General features: G+C 37.6%; 1 protein-coding gene across 8 annotated transcripts in view; it reads right to left on the bottom strand.

Moving 5' to 3' along the window:
• TRPC4 (transient receptor potential cation channel subfamily C member 4) overlaps positions 1–26,278 on the bottom strand; it is a 196,269-nt gene that overhangs the window by 91,494 nt on the left and 78,497 nt on the right. For 6 of the 8 annotated variants that reach the window (XM_081551738.1, XM_081551735.1, XM_081551736.1 and 3 more), the window contains one exon: positions 10,817–11,335. The exons of the other annotated variants lie outside the window; for them this stretch is intronic. In XM_081551738.1, the coding sequence (XP_081407864.1) occupies positions 10,817–11,335 (519 nt within the window). The remainder of the gene's footprint in view (positions 1–10,816; positions 11,336–26,278) is intronic. 8 annotated transcript variants of the gene reach the window in all.

Genomic DNA, 26,278 nt, shown 5'->3' with positions numbered 1-26,278 from the left:
AGGCTCTACCTATTTATGATAAGAATTTGTTTAAAAAGTAAACTGAATATTAGCAATATTATGTGATTACAGACTTGTCAATATCATATTTATTGATATCACACATTTCTTATAACTGCATGTAATGCCATGTAATCAGAAAAATAATAAACACTGTTTTCCAAACAGTATTTGAAAGTCCATTCACAATAAGCATTGTGATACTGATACCAAGGGGTTATTTACAGAAGAGGAGTCTAAATAGCAAATGTAAAGTCAGTCTTAGCATTTTGAAATAAAACATTGTTAACTCCCTTCAAAAAAAATTCTAGGCTCTAGGAAATTTCTGGAAGAAACCCAAACTTGGCCTAGGACTTGCTGTCTTCTCATTTTGCTGTCCTCTGTCTCCAGCACAGAATAGACACCCTGCAATCACGTATGGACTTGCATTTGGAGAGAGAAAGAGCATTATCTTGACAAGAGCCCCCTAAGCCCAACCACTAGGTCCCTCCTATGTTTACTTAATAGCAGCTGCCAAAAAGATTTCCAGCTCCCCGCTGCCCGATATTAGAGGTGAATGTGGCAGAGGAAGAAAAGAGGTTTTGGGCTGCATGTTCCAGAGCCACCTGGGGAAAATCACTGAGCTCAGGGAATGCCACAGAGCAAAACAACGATGGAGTCCCACATTTAAAACTGAAGTGGTGGTTTTGGAATGAGGAAAAGCAGGCCTTCTTACAACTCGCAGTGAGCTTGCAAGGGGGCGGATGAAGGTAAAAACCATAAAGAAAAAAGCTTTCAGTATTTCAGTATTTCTCTGTAGCAGCAGAAGGCACACCACTAAGTGCTCCCTAAAGCCGAAGAGAAAAAGGGAACAGAGCATGCTACAAAGAATAAAAATATAATCCCATGGGATTGTTTTCCCAGTTCTATATTATCGAGAAGCAGTCGATACACACACAGCTTCAGAATTAAGCTTAAGGCTCATAAATCGCCCATTACAGCACAGGCATTATCCACCTTAGAGGGTTTCACTGTGCATTTCTTTTCCCAAGACTTGAGACAAAACGTAACTAACCATTATTGAGAAAACCTGTGAATATGCCACATAAAGTGTAAAAGCTCCTTCTCATTCCCATAGTTTATCAGGGATCTCGAGCAGGATTTTACATTGTACCTCAAAGCCACTAGGTTTTCTTGCCAACCCATTTGGTTTTTGTATTTTACTCCTGTATGTGGGCTGGAATAAACTGTTAAATTCATGATTTTGAAAAGTGGCAATTCTTAATTTTGTTTTTTGATGAGTGACAGAGAAGATATGAGACATTTAATCATGACCCAAACAAAAACAACCCTCAAATTTAAGTGGGAAGCTTTGTGCAAAAGCAGCAATAGACAGGATTCTTCATTGCTGACAAATGAAATGATTGGATCTGAATAGGGGCTGATCTTATTGCTACTCAAGTTTGTCAATTACCATGGAGTCAGAAGTCCCAGCTGGATACAGAAAAGTTATTCCTCGGAGGACCAGTGAAACGTGCTAGTAGCTCAGTTGTATCTGACTCTGTCACCCCATGGACTGTAGCCTCTGCTCATGGAATTCTCTAGGCAAGAATACTGGAGTGGGTAGCCATGATTCCTTTTCTCTAGGGGATCTTCCCGACCCAGTGATTGAACGCTGGTCTCCCACATTGCAGGCAAATTCTTTACCATCTGAGCCACCAGGGAAGCCCCTTGAAGGACCAGAGAGGGTGTCTAATACATAGTGAAGTTTTTCAAAGATATTATCATTAACCTAATGTTTTTAGTTGATGTCTGCAGCAAATGAAAGTCACGATGAAACGAGTTGCTTATTCTGTGGACATAATGCATTTTTGTTATGTGAACAGAAGTGTATACCTCTCTGAAAATAAGTCACTTAGTTGTTTCCTTTTTGTATTTATTAAAACAATATCAAGATGCTCTGGAGAAGGTAATGCAACCCACTCCAGTATTCTTGCCTCGGAAATCCCACAGACAGAGGAGCCTGGTGGGCTATAGTCCATGGGGCCGCAAAGAGTCAGACATGACTTAGTGACTGAACAACAACAACAACATCAAATACAAGCCATATTTTATATCTAACTTCAAGTTAAAGCTTGCTATTTTATGTTTTGGAAGATATAAATTTATCACATTCTACTCAGTGCTGTTCAAAAGGATGAATTTATACAATGTTGTAGACATATACGATTTCATATTTCATTGTGGAAGGAACAGAAACAATCACTTTCAGATACGAATTAGGAAAAAGTGGTTTCATGTCATTAATTAGCTGTAAAGAAACACATGGGGATTGAATTCCAAGCTCTAAAAACCTAGTGTTAAATTAAATGCCTAATGACCTGTCATAGTACTGTCAGCCGGGCTCACAAGTCCTGAACAGGCATTTGCTTCATCCATTATCCAGTGGCAGGCGCTGAAATGTTTGGGCCCAGGAGTGGGTGGGCAGAAGCATTAGGAAGCCTTTATCCGTGTTGCCCTTGTGTAGCAACAGCAGGTGTGTGAACACACTTGGAGGACCAAGATGCAGGGCCCAGAAATCGGTCAGTGAGTGTGCTCCCAAGTACAGAGGAAAAGGAAAGTCAGCTAAAGAAATGCTGCTTTTTATCCCTTTTATTAATACAAGTCTCTTTATTATTTACATCACTCAGTGTAGCCTCATGTATTAAAACTCTGCCATATGCCTGGCATTCTTGATGAGTTCTGGTGTGATAAGAGTTCCTGATTCTGTGGTCTAGCAGGCAGCAGTCAGGTTCAAAGGGCATACATAATCAATGCCTAAAATATATTTAAAAATGCAAGGCAAGAGGACATATTAAAATCGAGTGTGTAATACATAATCTAAGTTACTTTTGAAAGCTTATAATGGAAGAACTAGAACATGGACAACCACAGGCTCTGGTATAATGTTTATACATTATGCATTTTTGATGAGACTATTGTTTTAAAATAAATAGTTTAACATACTGATTATAATAATAGACTGTAATGATAAACTTCAAAAAAACTTTTTTAAATTTATTATTTATTTTTAGCAGTGTGTATGTGTCAGTCCCAAACTCACAATTCAAAAGTGCTATGAAACCCATGAGGCCTATATAAATATTCAGTATACATATTAAAACATTTGATGATGAAGTCCACTCTTTTTGCTGCAGGACATACAATAGAGTGGTATATATCATTTCTCTGCATACACTTAGCTTTTTATACTGAGGTTCCATGAAGGGATAAACAAAAACAATTATGATAACAATAATAACTAAATGTAATAGACAGCTACCCTTCCATGGACAAATATGCCAGGAAGTACGCCTAAGTCAGGACCTGTATTACCATGCTTCACCTTAACTACTGACCTATGAAGTAGGAAGTATTTTCCCATTTTAAAGGTGAGAAAACAAAAACTCAAAAGCTAATTGGTATGACATCACATACCTGATTAGGCGTGGGAAACAGAATTATATCCATTTCACAGGCTTCATACTTTCATAGAATCTTTTTTTCAACCATCAGAGATGAGTTACTTGATACCAATAAAAAGATATCTCCAATAGTTTTTAGATGGCCAGAAATTTACCTGAAAGAAGGCATGGCTAGGTATGCACATTCAGATGGAAAGTTTTCTTTTCTCTATCACGTGACAGGAGAATATTAATGTTTGACTCCTTCCCCTCCATCTTTGCATTTCCTTAGGTTTACTTCCCTTTTTTAAGTAGGATTTTTTCTCCCTACCTAACTCTTGGATCTTACTTTGCAGATAAACAAAAGCTCTAAGAATCCTGTTAGCAGTGGAATAGACCCTAAGAAGAAAGAAGGGTATCAGGATCCAGGCAACCATAATAGGGTGGGTGATGACATGAGGAGGGAGAGATGGGAAGAACTTGAGAGGACTTCTGTACTATGCCACAAATGAAGGACTTACTGAAGGTGAATTTCTGCACTTGGGGCTGAGAGAAAATTCATGAAAGTGAAAGTTGCTCAGTTGTGTCCGACTCTTTGCAACCCCATGGACTATACAGTTCCTGGAATTCTCCAGGACAGAATACTGGAGTGAGTAGCCTTTCCCTTCCTTCCAGATCCCCTGGAAGGTCTCCAGGGCATCTTCCCAACCCAGGGATCGAACCCAGATCTCCCACATTGCAGGCAGATTCTTTACCAACTGAGCCAAAAGGAGAGTTGCTTCCAAAAGCTGCTCAGGTGCCTCTGATGATGTTGCATTTGGCAACCTCTGTCTTCTCTACTTGAGAAAGTCAAGGAAATCTAAAGTTTTAATTCATGAGTTAAGCCTTGATATATAATTTCAAGTAGTACTTACCTTGACAGCACATTAGAATTATCTGGGTAGTCTTTTAAAAAAATACCTCTGCATTTCCAGGTGTTTTGGTGTAACTGTCCTGAGCATTGGGATAGAAGCAACAGTGCAATGTTTAAAAAAAAACTCTCAGGCAATTTTACTGAGATCCGGCAAAACCCACGACAATGGGCAAGCAACATGAAACAGGGCAGAGGTCTTTCTTTGTTAAGAGAGTCCTGGGTGGAAAGGCCCAACATGGGAAAGCAGTACAATTATGAGTGTTTGCATTTGACTGAAATGTGAGCTATGAGTAGTGATGGCGAACGATGAAACTAACGATTTAGGCAGAATCCATATAAAGCGAGCTGTGATGTTTGGACTTTATTTGCGAGAGTGAGAAAGACACTGCAATGCTTTACAGAGAGCTCACATGCTCAGATTTATGATGACCAAATGGAGGCTTCTCTAAGACAGGGGGATTTCAGTGCTATACCTTAAAAACTATCCCTAGATTTACTTTTCCTAAAACACAAAACAAAGACCCTTAGGTGGTGCAGTGGTCAATGGATTGAAGGAGGTAGGACTAAAGGCAAGGTGTTGAATGGAAGAAACCAAAAGTGAAAACAAGTAGGAGGCAAAACAGTACTTGCAACGAAGCAACACTGCTGCCATAGCAAGAGAAACTAATGATGAATTCTGAGTTGAAAACAGGTTAAGGGCACACTTCCAGAGAAAGTGGTTTTTAAGAAGAGATCTGAACACACGAATGTTTCCAAAACAGTTCAAAACAGACAAGAGAGAAAAAAAGAGGGACGTGGCAAGTAATACCTAATCAAATTCAAATAATCCATTCTGTGTTAGCTAAGTAAAGCAAACTAAGACAAAGGCATTACCATATTTACTTGGGTGAATGACTCTCAAAGTTATTTCAGCAGAAAAATCTCATTTATGGAGGGGAACACTGTATGCAATACCCTTTTCTTACTTTTCTCCCCAGAAGTACTCCCTTTGCCATTCTTCCATAACAGTTGTTTGATGTCCATGAGACAATGTCCCGATAGTATGAGACATTTTTTTCCCTCCAAATTACCCATATTCTGATGCGGAATTTACCAGACACAAGAAAATATGAAAGGTATATTCTAGACATCTAGACTTGAATAAGAGTGAAAAATGAAGAAAATGAAGAATTAAAAGATAGTCAATGCCTAACAGAGTTGGACTATAAGGAAAGCTGAGTGCTAAAGAAACGATGCTCTTGAACTGTGGTGTTGGAGAAGACTCTTGAGAGTCCCCTGGACTCCAAGGAGATCCAACCAGTCCATCCTAAAGGAAATCAGTCCTGAACGTTCATTGGAAGGAATGATGTTGACGCTGAAACTCCAATACTTTGGCCACCTTATGAGAAGAGCTGACTCATTGGAAAAGACCCTGATGCTGGGAAAGATTGAGGGCAGGCGGAGAAGGGGACAACAGAGATTGAGGTGGTTGGATGGCATCCCCGACTCAATGGACATGTGTTTGAGTAAACTCCGGGAGTTGGTGATGGACAGAGAGGCTTGGTGTGCTGCAGTTCATGGGGTCGCAAAGAGTCAGACATGACTGAGCGACTGAACTGAACTGAATGCCCAACAAAGGTCAGCTCTTCTTGCCCGATTTGTAGCAAATGCAGAACTCTTACACAACTGCAGACCAGCTACCAGAATCCAATGGATCTAAGAGGAGAGAGCCATTGTTTGCCACACAGTCCCAATGTTCTGATACCACATGCTATAGAAAGCACCTGACTGATACAACTCTCTTCATATTGCTCCAGGGTAGGATAAACAGGTATGAGTCCAGGGCTGTCCCCATGTTGATTTCTCTTCTTCCTCTTTAACAACTCCCTTAGTTTCTACGAAAGAACCCAGATTAATACCAAGTTGAAAGTTAACGTTGCAAAACTGTTGACTTACCTTCAAGAAAAGGAAAAGTAAATTTAAAAGAACATAGGCTGTTGACTATATACATATTATATATATATATTTTCACTTTAATTTGAAGAGCTATACAGGGATTGCATTGCAACCTTTTCATACAAAATAATGTATTTAATTGCTTTCCATTATTAACCTAAACACTGCAAATTAATCAGGCAAGGAAACATGCAGGAGCTTTCCAGAACTAAGAGATTTTGAAACTTTATTCAAATGCATTCATACTGAGCATATTGAGATCAATTCACGTGGAGCATCTTTTCTCTATCAAGTACTGAAGTAGGACTGATGAATCAGACAAACGTGTTTCTGACACTGACAGCCGAGAGAAGTGAAGTGAAGTCACCCAGTCGTGTCCTAGAGAAGGCAAGTAAAAAACAGCAACACAATGTAGCCTAGAATGTGCATAATGAAGGCATTTATCCTAAAGGTTGTATGGAAGAATTGCTTCATGGAATCTCTCTGTGGGAATAAAGAACTGAGTGAGCTTTTAAGAGTGAGTAGGACTCAGCCATGTGAACATTAGTGGGAATGCAATCCCAAAACGTCAGAGATGGGTCAAAGACAAACCTCAAACTTTTATAGAATGAAACAAGGAGAACTTGTGGTTAAAAAGATATAGAGCAATGTGTTATTGGAGTTGATTTGCTAGTATTTTGTGAGGATTTATAGCTCAAGGAACTCTACTCAATACTCTGTAATCGCCTATATGGAAAAATACTCTAATAAAAGAGTAGATATATGTAATATGTATAACTAATTAAATTTGCTGTACAGCTGAAATTAATACATTATAAATCAACTATACTCCAACAAAACTTTTTCTCAAAAAAGTTCTTACTGTTTAGTCTATGCCATTTAAAAAAAAAAACAAAGTATAAGGGAAGACATTCTGACGGGCGTGAAATGGTACCTCATTGTGGTTTTGATTTGCATTTCTCTGATAATGAGTGATGTTGAGCATCTTTTCATGTGTTTGTTAGCCATCTATATATCTTCTTTGGAGAAGTGTCTGTTTAGTTCTTTGTCCCACTTTTTGATTGGGTTGTTTATTTTTCTGGAATTGAGCTGCAGGAGTTGCTTGTATATTTTTGAGATTAATTGTTTGTCTGTTGCTTCGTTTGCTATTATTTTCTCCCATTCTGAAGGCTGTCTTTTCACCTCGCTTACAGTTTCCTTTGTTGTGCAAAAGCTTTTAATTTTAATTAGGTCCCATTTATTTTTGCTTTTATTTCCAATATTCTGGGAGGTGGGTCATAAACCTGCTGTGGTTTATGTCGGAGAGTGTTTTGCCTATGTTTTCCTCTGGGAGTTCTATAGTTTCTGGTCTTACGTTTAGATCTTTAATCCATTTTGAGTTTATTTTTGTGTATGGTGTTAGAAAGTGTTCTAGTTTCATTCTTTTACAAGTGGTTGACCAGTTTTCCCAGCACCACTTGTTAAAGAGATTGTCTTTTCTCCATTGTATATTCTTGCCTCCTTTGTCAAAGATAATGTGTCCATAGGTGCGTCAGAATGGCTGCTATCCAAAAGACTACAAGCAATAAATGCTGTAGAGGGTGTGGAGAAAAGGGAACTCTCTTACACTGTTGGTGGGAATGCAAACTAGTACAGCCACTATGGAGAACAGTGTGGAGATTCCTCAAAAAACTGGGCATAGAACTGCCATATGACCCAGCAATCCCACTGCTGGGCATACACACCGAGGAAACCAGAATTGAAAGAGACACGTGTACCCCAATGTTCATTGCAGCACTGTTTATAATAGCCAGGACATGGAAGCAGCCCAGATGCCCATCAGCAGACGAATGGATAAGGAAGCTGTGGTACATAATACACAATGGAATAGTACTCAGCCATTAAAAGGAATACATTCCAATCAGTTCTAATGAGGTGGATGAAACTGGAGCCTATTATACAGAGTGAAGTAAGCCAGAAAGAAAAACACCAATACAGTATACTAACACATATATAAGATATTTAGTAAATCAGTAAAGATAACCCTGTATGCGAGACATCAAAAGAGACAGATAAATAGAACAGTATTACGGACTCTATGGGAGAGGGCGAGGGCAGGATGATATGGGAGAATGGCACTGAAGCATGTAAATTATCATATGTGAAACGAATCGCCAGTCCAGGTTCGATGCATGATACAGGGTGCTTGGGGCTGGTGCACCAGGATGACCCGGAGGGATGAGATGGGGAGGGAGGTGGGAGGGGGTTCTGGAAGGGGAACACATGTACACCCATGGTGGATTCATGTCAATGTACGGCAAAACTAATACAATATTGTAAAGTTAAAAAATAGATAAATAAACTAATTTAAAATTAAAAAAAATAAGGGAAGACATTTATGCTAAAGTAGAGTTTTATTTAAGACACATGGTCTTATTAGAAAATCTTATCAAGTATTTTCAGATCGGTAATTTTTGAATAATTTCAAAGTAAGTTTCATAAAACACAACCTATGATTTCAAAGGATGTATATGAGTGTAAAATCTTTTTCTCGATTTTATAATGCCATTATTAGTCATCCAACATTACTTTGCTCTTGAAAAACTGTCAAATCTAGGGAAATATGCTCTTTGATATTGAATGAGATACTCCAGAACAATTCTGTAATAATTTTGCCTTTTTTCCCTCCATTGTTATTTCAAAAACTAAAATAGAAAATGCAAATGCAGAGTTATTTAAAAAATGTATCTTTTAAAAGTTATTACTACTTCTTATTTTCTTACTGCATGCTATATGTTTTTAGCCTTCCTTCATCCTGCTGCACTGTTAGGTCCTATCATCCTCAAATTCCATAACTTCACAGAAACAAAAAGTACAAGCATCTTGAAAGAAGTGTTAGAAATTATCAAATGTTTTCTGTTGCTTTGCTTCTAACATACCTAACCAAGGACTCAGTTTGTGGCTCTTTGTTCAATAAACCTTGAAATTGAGTCTTTTCCTAAAATATACAAAAGGATCTAAGCAAAGAAAAAAACATCTTTAGTCAAGTGAAGTTTTTCATTAACTTCTTCTAGTTGCATATTAAAATTATTCCGATATCTTAAGAAAAAAACAGAATCCTGAGTTCTAAACACAAGATCCTAAAAAAATGAGTTGATCGTATTGGCATGGCTCACGCTAGTACATGTGATTTTAGAGTCAGAGGTAATACATCCAAAAGAAGCCATTCCCTTTGCTGTTGAGGGAAGAGATTTTTAATTACTTTTAGGATCCATGACAACAGGCCAAAGAACTATGGAATAAACTCAAGCAAATTCAGGTATCTTGAACCTTAAGTATTTAGTAAGTAGCAACAGAGAATGCAGCCAGTGCTAATGTGGAATATTTAGGGCCAACTCAAAAAAAATTAAATACATTTTTTTCAGAAGCTTCTTTTTCTTTTTCATCTTATATATGTAGTTTTCCAATATTTTTGTTCTAGAATAATTACTATAATTCACCAATGAAAAGAAAACCAATATTTTTTTTGGAGGTAGAAGTAAACATATTTTCGAGAACTTACTCAAAATCAGTGATAGAAGCAAAAAACAATTATGCTAGGCAATATGTATAACAGATCTGAATTTTCCTCATTTAATATTCAAATCCACAGAAATCTAATGAAAACTGTATTATTCTCCTGCAACTGACTTCTTTAACTTCTCATTCCTGACAAATAAAGAAACTAAGCCAGATGTGAGAGAGGTTTTAGAACTTCCACCTGCTGTTGGACTAAAAGCTTTCTTTTATTAATAATTTCTAATAATGTATTTTTATTAATATCACACATTATAATTTATTCAGAGCATTCATACACATCCAGTCATTTTATACTCCCTTCAAATCTGTGAGAAAAATATTTTATATGTATAAAGAAGTATACATATGCTGCTGCTGCTGCTAAGTCGCTTCAGTCATGTCCAACTCTGTGCGACCCCACAGACGGCAGCCCACCAGGCTCCGCTGTCCCCGGGATTCTCCAGGCAGGAATACTGGAGTGGGTTGCCATTTCCTTCTCCAGTGCATGAAAGGGAAAAGTGAAAGTGAAGTCGCTCAGTCGTGTCTGACTCTTAGCGACCCCATGGGCTGTAGCCCACCAGGCTCCTCCGTCCATGGGATTCTCCAGGCAAGAGTACTGGAGTGGGGTGCCACTGCCTTCTCCATACATATAATCAAGTATAAATATTAAGTCCATTAAGCAGATGAGAAAACCGAAGCTCAAAGAAATCTGTGTGACCCTCTAAAAGAACAAGACTTATAAATGGCAGAATCAGAACTCTTCATACAGAGAGTCTAAAATTCATTAGTTTTACCATTTTCACCCCAGTAAATGTGTATATTTTAATACAGATGTCAAAAAATATCACCAATTATTAAACCACTTACTGCCACTCCTAAATGTGCTTCATAATCAGTAATCTGGCCAACATTTCACCCACTCACAGTTAAATAGATTTGGAGTACCAACTTTTCCCCCCTGAGATTAAGTTCTGTGGCATTTTGATGGATAAAGTCTAGCAACACTCACCTCTTTCTGACGGTACTTAATGGCCAATTTGAGTCTCGCGAGATCGTTTCCACTTTGTTCTTCCAGGAGACTGTTGTCATCGCGGTAATTAAGAATGATTTCCAGCTCTCGGGAACTTCTTGTCTGATCTAGTAGGTCCTTAGCAAATTGTTTGCACTGTCGAGACAGCTCCTCATACTCTGACTTGAATTCATTTTCTACCTTACTCAGTTCCTGGAGCTCCCAACTCAACTGAAAGGCTGTGAGAAAAGGGTCTTCACTGGACAGGGCAATGAGGGAGGGGCTGGCCAGGGCCTTGTAGATGTTGAGTCTGGAGCGAGAGTGGCGGAGACTGTCCACATCTGAGCTAGACACGCATTCAACGCAGTTACAGCGGACCTCATGGGGTCTGGGCACTGAGACGCCTTTCTGAACCAAAAGTTTTATTATCTCATAATTATTTGTATGGGCTGCCAAAATGATGGGCGTAATGTCTGGAGTGAATTCAGAGAACTGCTTATCAAGGAGTATGGGAGGCACCTAGAAAGAAGAAGAAAGCAGAGGTCACGAGGCATTCTTCATTTGCTCAAGCCTGTGATTTAAAACAACATGCTACAGCAATGTTGAACAAGATTCATACATCTTTTGCCAAGGTTTTTTTTTTTTTCTTCCATGACAGAGGCAGCTTTTCCCCTCCAAAGACAAGAAAAAATTAGATTAAAAAAACCCAAAAACTGCAATAGAATGACACGGTATTCTTTGTTTTATCTGTATTGTGACATTTTATGAAATCTTAAACTCAATGCCTATGAAAACCCTTGATAAAAGTCTTTCTTGCTCCCAACTTCTTTTCTGACAATCTTTGCTTTTCTTTTCCAGTGATGTGGCCTGCCTAAATAACACGAAAGACACTGAAAAATAGTTAATGATTTGCTTTAAACCCCAGATTTTCCTCTGCAGTACAAGTTTTTAAATTCCTCACTCAGGTTTTTGGCTTGTTTGTGTTTTATCTTCTGCAGCCTTAAGATCCAACCTATGATTAAAGGTGGCAGCCGAACATAAGAGAGGTATCCTCTCAGCTTTCTCTTTTCATCTATCCCTTTAGAGTATATCTTCCAGATGATAAGAGGTGTTCCCTTGCTAACATCGCTGTTTATTAGAAAAAAAATGCTTCCCAACGAATCAGGTCACCAATGTGCTTACAAACAATTTCCTTTGTGTTATTCTCTAGGGATGGTTAAGACAAAAACAATTTAATAGGCACTATTTAATATGCCTAAAGCTCTTGAGAGTTCCATGGACTGTCAAGAGATCAAAGTAGTCAATCCTAAAGGAAATCAGCCCCAAATAGTCATTGGAAGGACTGATGCTGAAGCTGAAGCTCCACTACTTTGGCCACCTGATGCAAAGAGCTATCTCATTGGAAAAGAACCTGATGCTGGGAAAGATGGAGGTCAGGAGGAGAAGGGAACAACAGAGGATGAGATGGTTGGATGGCATCACCGACTCAAAGAACATGAGTCTGAGCAAACTCTGGGAGATAGTGAAGGTCAAGGAAACCTGGCATGCTGCAGTCCATGGGGTTGCAAAAAGTCAGATTCAACTTAGCAACTTAACAGCAAGAACACTCTCACTATTCATTATTCATATTTTTATAGACATGCTCTCTTGGTGAGTAAGTGGTATCCTGCTGTTAGAACCAGGCCCATCTGTCTGACACCCAGACCTGTATGTATTGCACTACATCCTGCTGCTTGACAATTTTTTGGTTTAATATTTCTTCCTGCTGCCACAAAGTCATAGAGACCTCTGTGAAAATAAGTGCTACATAAGGACAAGTTAAACAGGCAGAGAAGAAAAAGTGATGACATAAAAATCACATTAAAATAGGATATTGGTCAAATATGATGGAAACCACAAAAGGATAAAAAGAAAGCAATTGAGAGGCAAACGAAAGTCATATGAAACTTCAGTTGCACTACTTTTAAGTAGACTGTAATCTTTACAAGAGAATAATTAAATTCATATGCTTTTAATTCATTTGGCCATTTTGGATATCTGTTTATTTCATAAGATACACACTGCATGTGTGTGTGTATGTATACATATATTAACATTGTCAGTATTTAATTTTTTAGAAGACAACTTAAGTATATCTCCACCCCACCCTTTAAGTTAGTGGGACAATTTTCCATAAAAAACCACTTAGAGGAAGCTTTGGTCAAGAATGGAATAAAATAGCAAAAAAAAAAAAAAAAAAAATGCACCCACCGCAAATCACTGCTGCTTCTAAAAAAAAACATATTTTCACCAGTTATATTCAAACAAAACACACAAAATACATACATAGTCTGCTGGGACTCTGATCACGCAGCCTAGCAGGCACACATGATTGTTTATCCAGGTCCCAGAAGGTAAGCATTGCATTGAAAATAACAATAAAACAAAAACACTTAAATGATTGCCTGTTATTTAGTGCTAATTACGCACCTACATCGGTTATTACGTGGTGTTTGATAATTGAGGGCTTTCTTATTCTATCATCACTTCTGAGTTTGCTTACTTGCATTCTTTTAAATGTACAATTTGGTCCTCTTCTCCTTTTAATTACTGAGTATTACTCATGGGCCCATGGATTTTTCTTTTATTCGATATATTTTGATTCATTGCAATCATTATTAATTTTGAACTTGTTTTTGAGGTATAACATACATTAGATCCCTGGGTTGGGAAGATCCCCTGGAGAAGCGAAAGGCCACCCACTCTGGGATTCTGGCCTAGAGTCCGTGGGGTCGCAAAGACTCGGACACAACAGAGCGACTTTCACTTGCATACATACAAACAGTAAAATGTACAGCTTGATACCTTTTTAAAACGTGAACATGCTTGTGTGACACAACACAGACAAAAACCCAGAAGAGTGTCTGCATCCCAAGAACCTCCCTCTTGTCCTTTCTCAGTCATTCCATTTCAGAATCACAAATCTAACTTCTATCACCACAGATTACTTTCACATACTTTTAAACTTTATATAAACAAATCAAAGTATGTACTTTTTATTTTTAACTTTCTCTGTTAGTAGCAATCATTTTTGTTATGTCAATTCTGCATAAGATTTTGATTTTTGAAAATGACACAACTTATTTATCAATCTATTTTTTATGATACTTGCGTGGTTTCCAGTCTGTGGCTATTAAGAATATGGTTCCTTTGCACATCTTTGTCCATATCTGTTGGTCTTGTACCTGGGAATGGAATCTGGATCGAATAATATTCTTAAACAGTGATACCAACTTTCATGCTAACTGTAACTTATACTTGGTATTGCTAGTCCTTTATCACTCTATCCATCTACTTATTTATGGCACTCAACATTTTAAGCAATAATTTTTGAATTGTTTTATTTATTATCAGGGTTGGATATTGAATTTTTCTAAGGCCTGAAAGCTTCTATGGAAATAATCATGTAGTTATTCTCCTTAGTCCTAAAAGTATGGTTGCGCATACACACAAGTGCACATACCTACACACACACACATACACACACCAAGTATAATATTATGCAAGTGATTTTGGCATAAATATTTAATAAATTCCCTAAAGAGAGTATAAATAAAGCAATAGGGAAATTAATTTACAGAAGACATTATTTTTACTAGGTAGAATTAGAAAGGGATTTTAGAGGGAATTTATACTTACGATGGGTTGGAACTAGCAACAAAGAAAAGTTACCAGAAAATGACAACAAGAAAAAAAAGTAAGAAAGATGGATTCATAGCAAATTCTTTAGAGTATGGGATAAATCACATAGAGATAAATAATTGTAAAATGCCTGAATGCAGATTAGGACAACATGAGGGAAGGTTTTTGAATAGCCATTGGTGGTGTCATAGAGGAATTTAACTAGGAGAATAATGGAGTAATTTCTATATGCTAATATCACAGTAGCATATTTTGATTATCAGATTGAAAAGTAGAATGGCTGGAGGTAGATGAGGGAGCCTGGTAACCAGTGCAGTCTGAGCTAGAGCTGTAGTAATGGAAAAGCAAAGACTGTGATCATGACCATGATGCAGGAGAGAGACAGAGAGAGAGAGAGAGAAAGAGAGAGAGAGAGAGAGAGGAAATGTATGTGTGGAATAGGAGCAATTCAAAACAAAGGTATCAGAGGACAAGGGGGCTCTAGTCCAGATGCCCTGACATATCTTTCAGTTCGGGTTTCAGTTTCAATAATGTCTACTTGTCTCGGAGGGAAAGCTAATCATAAACAGAACTAAACAATCCAGAGTCTCATTACAGAATGGCTTTGCTCTAATGGCATATTTGCAAAATCTAGGACTGAAAAGGGATTTTTGGAGCAGTCTTTAATCAAATAAGGGCCAATGACCCTTCTCCTCTCTTTTGTCCACTAGCTGGCCAAAATAAAAGTTAATGAAAGTCCACTTCTTACTGACTTCATAGGAAAGATGAGAGTATCATCTCAAAGGACCTCTTGCCTTGGAAGATGGTGACATTGGAGCAGAGAAGATGGCAGCAAAGAGATGCCTGCTTGCTGAGCTCCAGCAGCAGAGACATTTATCAGTTGATAAGCAACTTTACTATTTACCTGATACTCAGAAATTTAAGGGTTTCCCAGATGGCTCAGTGGTAAAGAATCTGCCTGCCAATGCAGGAGATGTGGGTTTGATCCCTGAGTTGGGAAGATGCCCTGGAGAAGGAAATGGCAACTCATCCCAGTATTCTTGCCTGAAAAAATCCCATGAACAGAGGATCCTGGCAGGCTACAGCCCCTGGGGTCGCAAGAGTTGGATATGTCTTTGCGATTAAACAACAGAAGTTTAAAGAAGTCTAAAATATAAGGCATTGGAACTCAAAAACATTTAGAAAATGCAGATAATGGGCTTCTCCTTCTTTCATGGTTCATTCACAAGTCTATTTTCTGTCTCTATCCTATGCTTTGCTTTATTCAGTGTCTTCAGTATGCAACTCTCCTTCTTTCTTTTTGTGCTTCCAATGTCATAAGTGAAAAGCAGGTTTTCTAACAGGAAAATAAATAGCTCACTATAGGTGTTCAGGGGCTATTACCTCAATATGACTTTGATAGGAATATTATTTTTTTCCTCCAAATTTGACATATTTAAGGACAAGAAATGAACATCACAAGAACGACCCTGTAGATAAAAATTATACTACACTTGACTTATTTTAGTCAAAATAAACTCTACAGACATAAAAGCATTACACCCATGCAAACATACATGTATGAAAATATACTCATGTATAAGCAACAGACTCCTCCATTTAATGAATTTCAACTGATTGAATCATATTGTTGACCCAGAAATCTACAACTAAGAAGAAGAGGCAATTAAAGGAGGACCTGGAAACCAAACTCATATCCTTGTTTATTACACTGTATAGCTGGAAGTTTGCTCTGGCTTTTTTTCTAAGATTTATGAATATTTGTTCAATGTCTTTTTCTCAATCTTACCATAACATTAGTTACATTATTAACTGAATCAGTTTCATGTCACATAGTTTTCAGAATGACTGACCTACACATAAGCTAAATAACACACATTAATGCTCAGATGGTAAAGAATGTGCCCGCAATGCAGGACTCTAGGTTTGATCCCTGGGTTGGAAAGATCGCCTGGAGAAGGGAATGTCAACGCACTACTACAATATTCTTGCTTGGAGAATCCTATGGACAGAGGAGGCTGGCGGCTACAGTCCATGGGGTTGCAAAGAGTCAGACACAATTGAGTGACTGCTGCTGCTGCTGCTGCTAAGTCGCTTCAGTCGTGTCCGACTCTGTGCGACCCCATAGACGGCAGCCCACCAGGCTCCGTTGTCCCTGGGATTCTCCAGGCAAGAATACTGGAGTGGGTTGCCATTTCCTTCTCCAGTGCATGAAAGGGAAAAGTGAAGTCGCTCAGTCGTGTCCGACTCTTAGCGACCCCATGGACTGTAGCCTACCAGGCTTCTCCGTCCATGGGATTTTCCAGGCAAGAGTACTGGAGTGGGGTGCCATTGCCTTCTCCGAATTGAGTGACTAACAATCAGTTTAACTGATTAACTATTTAACTCATAAACTGCTGCTGCTGCTGCTGCTAAGTAGCTTCAGTTATGTCCGACTCTGTGCGACCCCATAGACGGCAGCCCACCAGGCTCCGCCGTCCCTGGGATTCTCCAGGCAAGAACACTGGAGTGGGTTGCCATTTCCTTCTCTAATGCATGAAAGTGAAGTCTCTCAGTCATGTCTGACTCTTCCCAACCCCATGGACTGCAGCCTACCAGGCTCCTCCATCCATGGGATTTTCCAGGCAAGAGTACTGGAGTGGGTTGCCATTGCCTTCTCCATCATAAACTGATAGCTTTTCTCAAATTCAAGCCAATGCTTTTCATTGAAGTGACTTGGCACCAGTCTGAGGCATATACTTTAAAATCTAGAGTGTGACATTTTACCCAAATATAGAAATGTCTCTTTGTCACTAACATACATTTTTGAACTATTAATGCTGAAGTATACATTTCTAGAGAAAAATTCATCCTGGAGTGAATTTCATCCAGTTTAAGAGAATTCATTCCCTTACATTCAGCATTCATTAAACTGGGTTGTATAAACTGAGTAAAAGAAATGTTCTTATATAATAGTAATTGATATATCTTCAATTATTAAGACCAAATAGACCAATATTCTAATCGGGCTTTACCCTGGATTAGTTAAATCATCTTGCGAAAGTCCTTTAATATCTCTGTTATATGAGAGAGGTCATTGATGTAACATGAAATTTCTATGATTCAAAAACCTTTTTGGTACCCTTATTGACAGTAAAACAATTGAAATTTTATGAGAATATTTTCAAGTAACTCAACAAAAATTTGTTGGAATCTAGCTTCATCTTTCTTTTAGCTTTAATGTTTTTATCTAATATACTGAAACCTATGTTTTTTAAAACTCAGACTTATGAATATCAAATTTATCTCTCTTAATCACCCAGACTGACCTTCTACTTCAAACCAACATAAGGGAGTTTCAAGTTAGAGTTATATTTTTAAAACTAATTCAACATAATTTATTGACAACTTGAGAAATTTTCATAAACATGCACATATGCATATACATATATACTCAAACATGAACTTCCACAAAAATCAAGTGGTTGATATGTGAATGAATGAATAAAGTTGATGCCAAAGACTTTGACTGTGTGGATCACAACAAACCATGGAAAATTCTTAAAGAGATGGGTATACCAGACCACTTGACCTGCCTCTTGAGAAATCATATGCAGGTCAGGAAGCAACAGTTAGAACTGGACATGGAACAACAGACTGGTTCCAAATAGGAAAAGGAGTATGTCAAGGCTGTATATTGTCACACCGCTTATTTAACTTATATGCAGAGTACATCATGAGAAATGCTGGGCTGGATGAAGCACAAGCTGGAATCAAGATTGCCAGGAGAAATATCAATAACCTCAGATATACAGATGACAACACACTTATGGCAGGAAGCAAAGAACTAAAGAGCCTCTTGATGAAAGTTAAAGAGGAGAATGAAAAAGTTGGCTTAAAACTCAACATTCAGAAAACTAAGATCATGGCATCCGTCCCATCAGTTCATGGCAAATAGATGGGGAAGCAATGGAAACAGTGACAGACTTTATTTTTTGGGCTCCAAAATCACTGCAGATGGTGATTGCAGCCATGAAATTAAAAGATGCTTGCTCCTTGGAAGAAAAGTTATGACCAACCTAGACAGCATATTAAAAAGCAGAGACATTACTTTGCCAACAAAGGTGCATCTAGTCAAAGCTATGGTTTTTCCAGTAGTCATGTATGGATGTGAGAGTTGGACTATAAAGAAAGCTGAGTGCTGAAGAATTGATGCTTTTGAACTGTGGTGTTGGAGAAGACTCTGGAGAGTCCCTTGGACTGCAAGGAGATCCAACCAGTCCATCCTAAAAGAAATGAGTCCTGAATATTCATCAGAAGGACAAATGCTGAAGGTGAAACTCCAATACTTTGGCCACTTGATGTGAAGAACTGATTCTTTGGAAAAGATCCTGATGCTGGGAAAGATTGAAAGTGGGAGGAGAAGGGGACAACAGAGGATGAGATGGTTGGATAGCATCACCAACTCAATGGTCATGAGTTTGAGTAAAGTTCCAGAGTTGATGATGGACAGGGAAGCCTGGTGTGCTGCAGTCCATGGGTCGCAAAGAGTCAGACACAATTGAGCATCTTAACTGTACTGAACTCAAGATAATAAAGTTAAGATATAAGATACCTTATATATCTTATATATAAAAAAATACATGTTTTTCTCTATGTTAGAAATTCAGTTATAAACAGAACTGATTAAACATAGAATGAAAAAGTAGCTATTATAAATTGTGGCAAAATATACTGTACTAATGAAAATATTAGAGAAAAAATAAATAAAGTATATAAGAAGAAACAATAAAACATCACACAGCATAAAATAAGATCCAAAATATGATGAAAATATTATGTTCTGAATAGGAAGACCTAATATCTTATTTGTGTCAATTGTCTCAAAATAAATATGTGCATTTTGTTCAGGGCCTTCCCTGGTAGCTCAGTCGGTAAAGAATCTGTCTGCAGAGCCAGAGATCTAGGTTCAATCTCTGGGTCAGGAAGATCCCCTGGAGAAGGAAGTGGCAACTGACTCCAGTATTCTTGCCTGGAAAATCCTGTGGGCTACAGTTCATGGGATCGCAAGAGTCAGACACTACTTAACAACTAAATACCATCATTTTGTTCAGAATCTCTTTTATTTATAACTTGATAAAACTATTTTATTAGTTGATAAGGAGGAATATATATCCAAGAATTTCAAAAATTATGAAAGGAAGACCATGATCCAAGAATACAGCAACAAGTACAGATCAGCTGAATAGCTTTTTAACCATTATTACTTCTTATTATATACGGAGAAGGAAATGGCAACCCGCTCCAGGATTCTTGCCTGGGAAATCCCATGGATAGAGGAGCCTTGAGGGCTACAGTCCATGGGGTCGTAAAAAGTCTGAAACGAGTTAGCAACCAAACCACCACCACCACTTACTATATATGAGAACTTGATATGTGAAAAAGTAAAATTTCTATTCAATTGGAAAAATTGATTCATTTATTATATGGCACTGAAACCATTTTCTATCCCCAAAAAACAAAATTAGCCCCTATCTCATTTCATAACAATAAATTTGGGATGGGAAAAATATTTAAATACATAAAGAAAAAGCAACAACATTTAGAAAAGAATTTAAAAAACTAGTTGTATAGCCAAAGGGTTGGGGAGAACTCTTAAACCAAGACTGGAAACACAGAATGGAGAACTACATATTTTATTTTACATTTCTCAAGTAGAACAACCAAAGATTTTCACAGAAGAAAATAAAAACAAAACAAATTAGCAAACATAACAAAATAGAAACAGTGTCATAGATACAGAGAGTATGAACAAGTAGTTGCCAGAGGGAAAGGGTCAGGGAAAGAGTGAAATTGGTGAGAGAAATTATGAAGCACAAAATTCCCGTTAAAAAATAAAAAAGTCATAGAAACGAAATGTACAGTGTGGGGAATATAGTCAATAATAATGTAATATCTTTGTATGGTGACAGATGGTAAATAGACTTATCATGATCATCATTTCATACTGCTAGAAATATTGAATCACTATGTTGTATGCCAAGAACTCATGTAATGTTGGTCAATTACACTCAAACAAAAAACAACAATAAATCTATAGAAAAAAGATCAGATTTGTGCTTACCAGAGGTAGGGGTTGGGGCTTCTCTGGTGGCTCAGACAGGAAAGAATCCACTTGCAACAGAGGGGCCTGGGTTTGACCCCTGGGTTGGGAAGATCCCCTGGAGAAGGAAATGGCAACCCACTCCAGCATTCTTGCCTGGGAAATCCCATGGACAGAGGAGCCTGGCAGTCTACAATTCATGGGGTTGCAAAGATTCGGACATGACTGAATGACTAAGCACAGAGGTAGGGGTTGTGGGGATCAGGGAAGTTGATGAGGGCAGTCAGAAGGTACAAACTTGCAGTTATAAGATAAATAAGTACTAGGGATGTAAAGTACAACATGATAATATAATTATCACTGTTGCATGTTTTTAAGAGTAAATCTTGAGATCTCAGCACAAGGAAACTATTTTCTTCCTTTATTTTGTGTCTATATGACACAATGGATGTTGTTAAACTTATGGTGGTCATTTCATGATGTATGTAAGTCAAATCATTATGCTGTACACCTTGAATCTATATAGTGCTGTATGTCAATTTTATCTCAGGAAGACTGGAAGAAAAGATCAGAAACATTGGATAATCTTTCTCATTAATAGGGAAAGGAAATATAAAAGAATAATGAACTACAGTTATTTTGCCAAAGTTAAGGAGCTGAGGATACTGGTGCCCACATTCGTCACAATCAAGAGGAACGCAAATTGTAACAGCCTTGCTTGAAAGAATCTGGCACTTACATAAATTCTAAGAACCATACTGTTAGTTCGGGAACGCTTCCTACAGAAAATCAGGCACCTTGAGATTATGTGTTTATTTCATCATTGTCATGATAGAAATCTGGATAGCACATGAATGTTTTTTCAAAAAAGAAAGGCTGAACAAATTGTGGAATAACTCTTCATGAAATATTAATATGCTACTGAATATGTGAACTTGAATGAATGCTGTATGTATCAGTCTGGAGAGATGGACCATAGTTCTTTACAAAAAGGCTCCTGATTTTAGATTCTTTAAATATTAGTTAATTTTATATCAGAGACTGTCCTTGGTATTATCTAATTATATCTTAATGAGTTTATTTGATAAGCAAAGACCTCTATAATCACATCCAACCCTGAATATTAAAATATACTTTGTACTCCACCCTGGCAGGGATCCCATGACCCAATCATTTCAGCGTCAAACTTTCCATTCATAGCTTTCCTGTTAGTGTCTGCCTCTTTTCTCCCACTGGCCAAATTCTACCAAATTTTCAGGATGCAACTCAAACCTTATCATTTCTATGATGCCCTTTAGTAAAAATGAGCTGTCATTAACCTGAAATTTTTAATTCAAATTCAGGCATGAGAAATGGAAGATATTATTGTTAGTTTTTTTACAAGAAGAGATAAATATCAATTTTTTAAAAAAGAAGTTTGTAAAAAAAAATAAAAACAGGAGTTTGTGAGAAAAGTGAGGAATGAGAGTGCAGATTATACAATTTACGATTCTCTTATCTCCTTTAAGTGTTCTCATACAAACTATTTATAACTTTACCCAAGCTTCAGTCGATGAGACATCCAGGATAAATATAAATAATGTAATGTCAATAACTATTTTTACTCTTTTAAAGTTAACATTCATTTTGAACTACATTGGCTATCTATTTTCACTATAAAGCCTGTTTCAAGTCTACTTTGAATGAAAAACACCAGCAAATAGATAGAGTTTGTATTGATTTGAACAGGTGTAGGAGCGACATAGTAAACATACTTCTGCGATAACTTGGATAACAGATTTATTTTAGAGCTATGATAAACACATGAACCAAATGAACAAAGATCTGGCAAAAATCATTTTGACTCCATGATACTATTAACACAAATATGCTTGGGGTCTGATGACAATGACACCAGCAACAACACACATGTATGAAGCACTTACCATGTACCATGCCCTGGCATAGGAGCTTATCATGCCTTATCTTAATCATCAAAATCATATTTGGAAGTAGGTGTTATTCAGAACAGGTCTTAGAGAAGTTCAATAGCTTGTTCATGGTCACACAGAAACCCACGCAACCTGACTCCAGAGTCTAAATTCTTCATCAATAGATTGTCTTGTAAATCAGGCTGCCATGAGGTCCCGGAACTAGCTCAGCCATCAAGACTAAGGATTATACCCGCCTCACTCATTTTCAGTCGTGTGGGAATGACACACCCAGTTAACTTCTCCGCATTCCCAGTTTCCCATTTTGAAATGTGGACATTTATCCAAGACATTTCTCCTTGTGGAATAGAAACTGGAGAAATCTATATCAAAGACTTCCTGAAGTTAATACTCACAGGGTTGCAGTGAAGATTAAATGTGAAGGCACGCTGTAACCTATAAATCACAAAATAACAGGAGGGGACTGGCGTTATATGACAAGCCTAAGATTGTGACGAGAAAGAGCAGAAAACTGTCTTGTTCAGTTTTGCCAGATTGACTTGCTTCTCCTTGCACAGACACAGTCCCTGTTATAGTGCTTGATTCACCTGAAAAGTAGAACAATAATCTCCTGGTGGGCCAGTTTCATAAGTATAGATGTCAAAGCCTGGAACATGTACTTTTCATGACTGGAAATTTGAACTATGAATTTCCTAATATGGCATAGGCTTTTGTTGTATACCTCTATTGATACACCGTACATAGTAACTATTCAATATAATTTTTATCTTGGATAAAGAATTGGAGAAATTTCAATTCCTAAGGTGACATCAAACAAACAGAAACTTTAAATCACCACCAGCTTTGGCTAGGTTTGCAACCCACTCCAGCGTTCTTGCCTAGAGAATCCCAGGGACGGGGTAGCCTGGTGGGCTGCCGTCTATGGGGTCGCACAGAGTCGGACAAAACTGAAGCGACTTAGCAGCAGCAGCCGCGGCAGCAGCAACAGCAATCACTAAAATAATGAGAGGATTACTAAGTCACTAATTCCCCGATCATCTGGTTCACAGACACCACTTTTATTTTTAAAACTCTCTCTCTCTTTATGTCTTTTACATTGAAGGAGACTCTGTTAAATGATATCTAAAAGAAATCCTTTATTGGTTGAAAATGTAGCTCACAGGCCAAGTGTATACTTGATTTGATAAGAATTACACATAAATTCTGGTCAGAGATTCTAATTTTAGTTTCACTTGACAGTGCTTATCACTATGTCCTTTTTGAAAGTCACCAGTCCTTTGATTCCCATAACTGGCTAGTGTATTGGCTCAAACCCTGGCTGTCCTAATGGTCTGTGGGAGGTTATTTGGCAACAATTGTTGGAAAGTTTTGGAAACATTATTTAAGTCCTCTAAACTTCACTATTCTCATCTGTAAAATGGAGAATATTATAGTCTTTACCTAACAGGGTTTTTTTTTTAAGGATTAAAAAAGTAATAGTGAATAATAATGAATTTAAAAGTGTTTTTTAAGTAATGTTTGATAAAACAAAATCTAATATGATTGTTATAAATATCATCATCACCATCCATCAGCATTTTCTCTGGTTGCTTCTTCTCAGTCTCACTTATTGGGGCCTCTTGTATTTATCCCCTGAACACTGTTTCTTTAGGGATCAAAATTAAGCCCAGTGTTCTTTTCATCATATATATATATATATATGTATATATATACGTACTCCCTGAAAGTTGGCTATTCTCATGTTAATTATTTCAATGTTTGCCAATTTTTATTCTTCCAACCATTAAATAATATTTTGGGGCACCCATTTTATGCCAGTCACTCTTTAAAGTTTGGGGAATATAGCAGTGACCAGAACAAACAAAATCCTTGCCTTTATTCAAACTGCATTCTAGAAAGAGAGGAGAAGGAAAGACACACCACATGAGTGGACAAGTGGATGAATAAATCCATGAATGAAGGAATGTCAAATGGTAAAGGCCATGGAGAAAAGCACAGTGGAGTAAGAGGAAATAAGGAGAGTCAGAGGCAAGGAGAGACTTCTGCCCTATATAATGTGACACAGAAGTCTTACTGATACGATGACATTTGAAAAAAAGGCTGTAGAAATGTAGATACCAAGCTAAGCTTCTAACTAAGAGCAGAGCATTCCTGGAAGAGAGAACAGCAAGTGCAAAGATCCTGAGGCTTGAGTATGATTAGAGTATTTGGCCAACTTGACGGAAGTACAGTCATCTAGATTAATGTTTCATGCCATGACTTGCATAAACTTTCTAATTAATTACAATAATTTGCAGATTAAACTTAATGTTTACGCAAATTAACTGAACATACTTTTTATTTCTTCTAGTCTTTATATCTTTTATTTTTACTCTTTTTGTTATTTAAAAAGAGCCTCTAGTAGAATGTTGTATGGAAGAACAATGCTGAGAATCTTTATTTTGTTATTGATATATTAACATGAATGTTTTTATTATTTCACTATTCAGAATGATGTAAATGTAGGTTTTCGGTAGACATTCTTAATCAATTTAAGGCAAATTTTTTGTCTATTTCATTCCTGATTTGCTTAGATTTTTTTTTAATCATGCAAGGATAAAAATGTATCAATTGCTTATTTTTTTGCACCTAGAGAGATAATCATTTATTTCCTTCTCCTTTACCTGTTAAAGTAGTGAACTACATTAATAGATTTTTCTAGTATATTGTTTAATATTTCACAATTCAATTTTTGATAGGTCATAATTTTCCTTTTTCACACTGTTCTTCTTCTGATTTTGATGCCAAGGCTATAAAATTAGAAATGTTTGGGAATACCAGACCACCTGACTTGCCTCCTGAGAAATCTGTATGCAGGTCAAGAGGCAACAGTTAGAACTGGACATGGAATATCAGATTGGTTCCAAATTGGGAAAGGAGTATGTCAAGGCTATATATTGTCACCCTGCTTATTTATCTTATATGCAGAGTACATCATGCGAAATGCTGGGCTGGATGAAGCACAAGCTGGAATCAATATTGCCAGGAGAAATATCAATAACCTCAGATACGCAGATGACACCACACTTATGGCAGAATGTGAAGAACTAAAGAGCCTCTTGATGAAAGTGAAAGAGGAGAATGAAAAAGTTGGCTTAAAACTCAACGTTCAGAAAACTAAGATCATGGCATCTGGTCCCATCACTTCATGGCAAATGGATGGGTAACAATGGAAACAGTGACAGACTTTATCTTTTTGGGCTGCAAAATCACTGAAGATGGTGACTGCAGCCATGAAAGTAAAAGACACTTACTCCTTGGAAGAAAAGTTATGACCAACCTAGATAGCATATTAAAAAGCAGAGACATTACTTTGCCAACAAAGGTCTGTCTAGTCAAAGCTATGGTTTTTCCAGTAGTCATGTATGGATGTGACAGATGGACTATAAAGAAAACTGAGTGCCAAAGAATTGATGCTTTTGAACTGTGGTGTTGGAGAAGACTCTTGAGAGTCCCTTGGACTGCAAGGAGATCCAACCAGTCCATCCTAAAGGATATCAGTCCTGAATATTCATCGAAAGGACTGATGCTGAAGCTGACGCTCCACTACTTTGGCCACCTGATGTGAAAAACTGACTCATTAGAAAAGACCCTGATTCTGGGAAAGATTGAAGGCAGGAGAAAAAGTGGACCACAGGGGATGAGATGGTTGGATGGCATCACCGACTCGATGGACATGAGTTTGAGCAAGCTCTGAGAGTTGGTGATGGACAGGGAAGCCTGGCGTGC

The sequence above is a fragment of the Giraffa tippelskirchi genome, chromosome 12 (genome assembly GCF_054371585.1).
Source record: "Giraffa tippelskirchi isolate mGirTip1 chromosome 12, T2T-mGirTip1v1.2.pri, whole genome shotgun sequence".
Taxonomy (NCBI): domain Eukaryota; kingdom Metazoa; phylum Chordata; class Mammalia; order Artiodactyla; family Giraffidae; genus Giraffa; species Giraffa tippelskirchi.
This window is presented reverse-complemented; position numbering and strand designations above follow the sequence as displayed.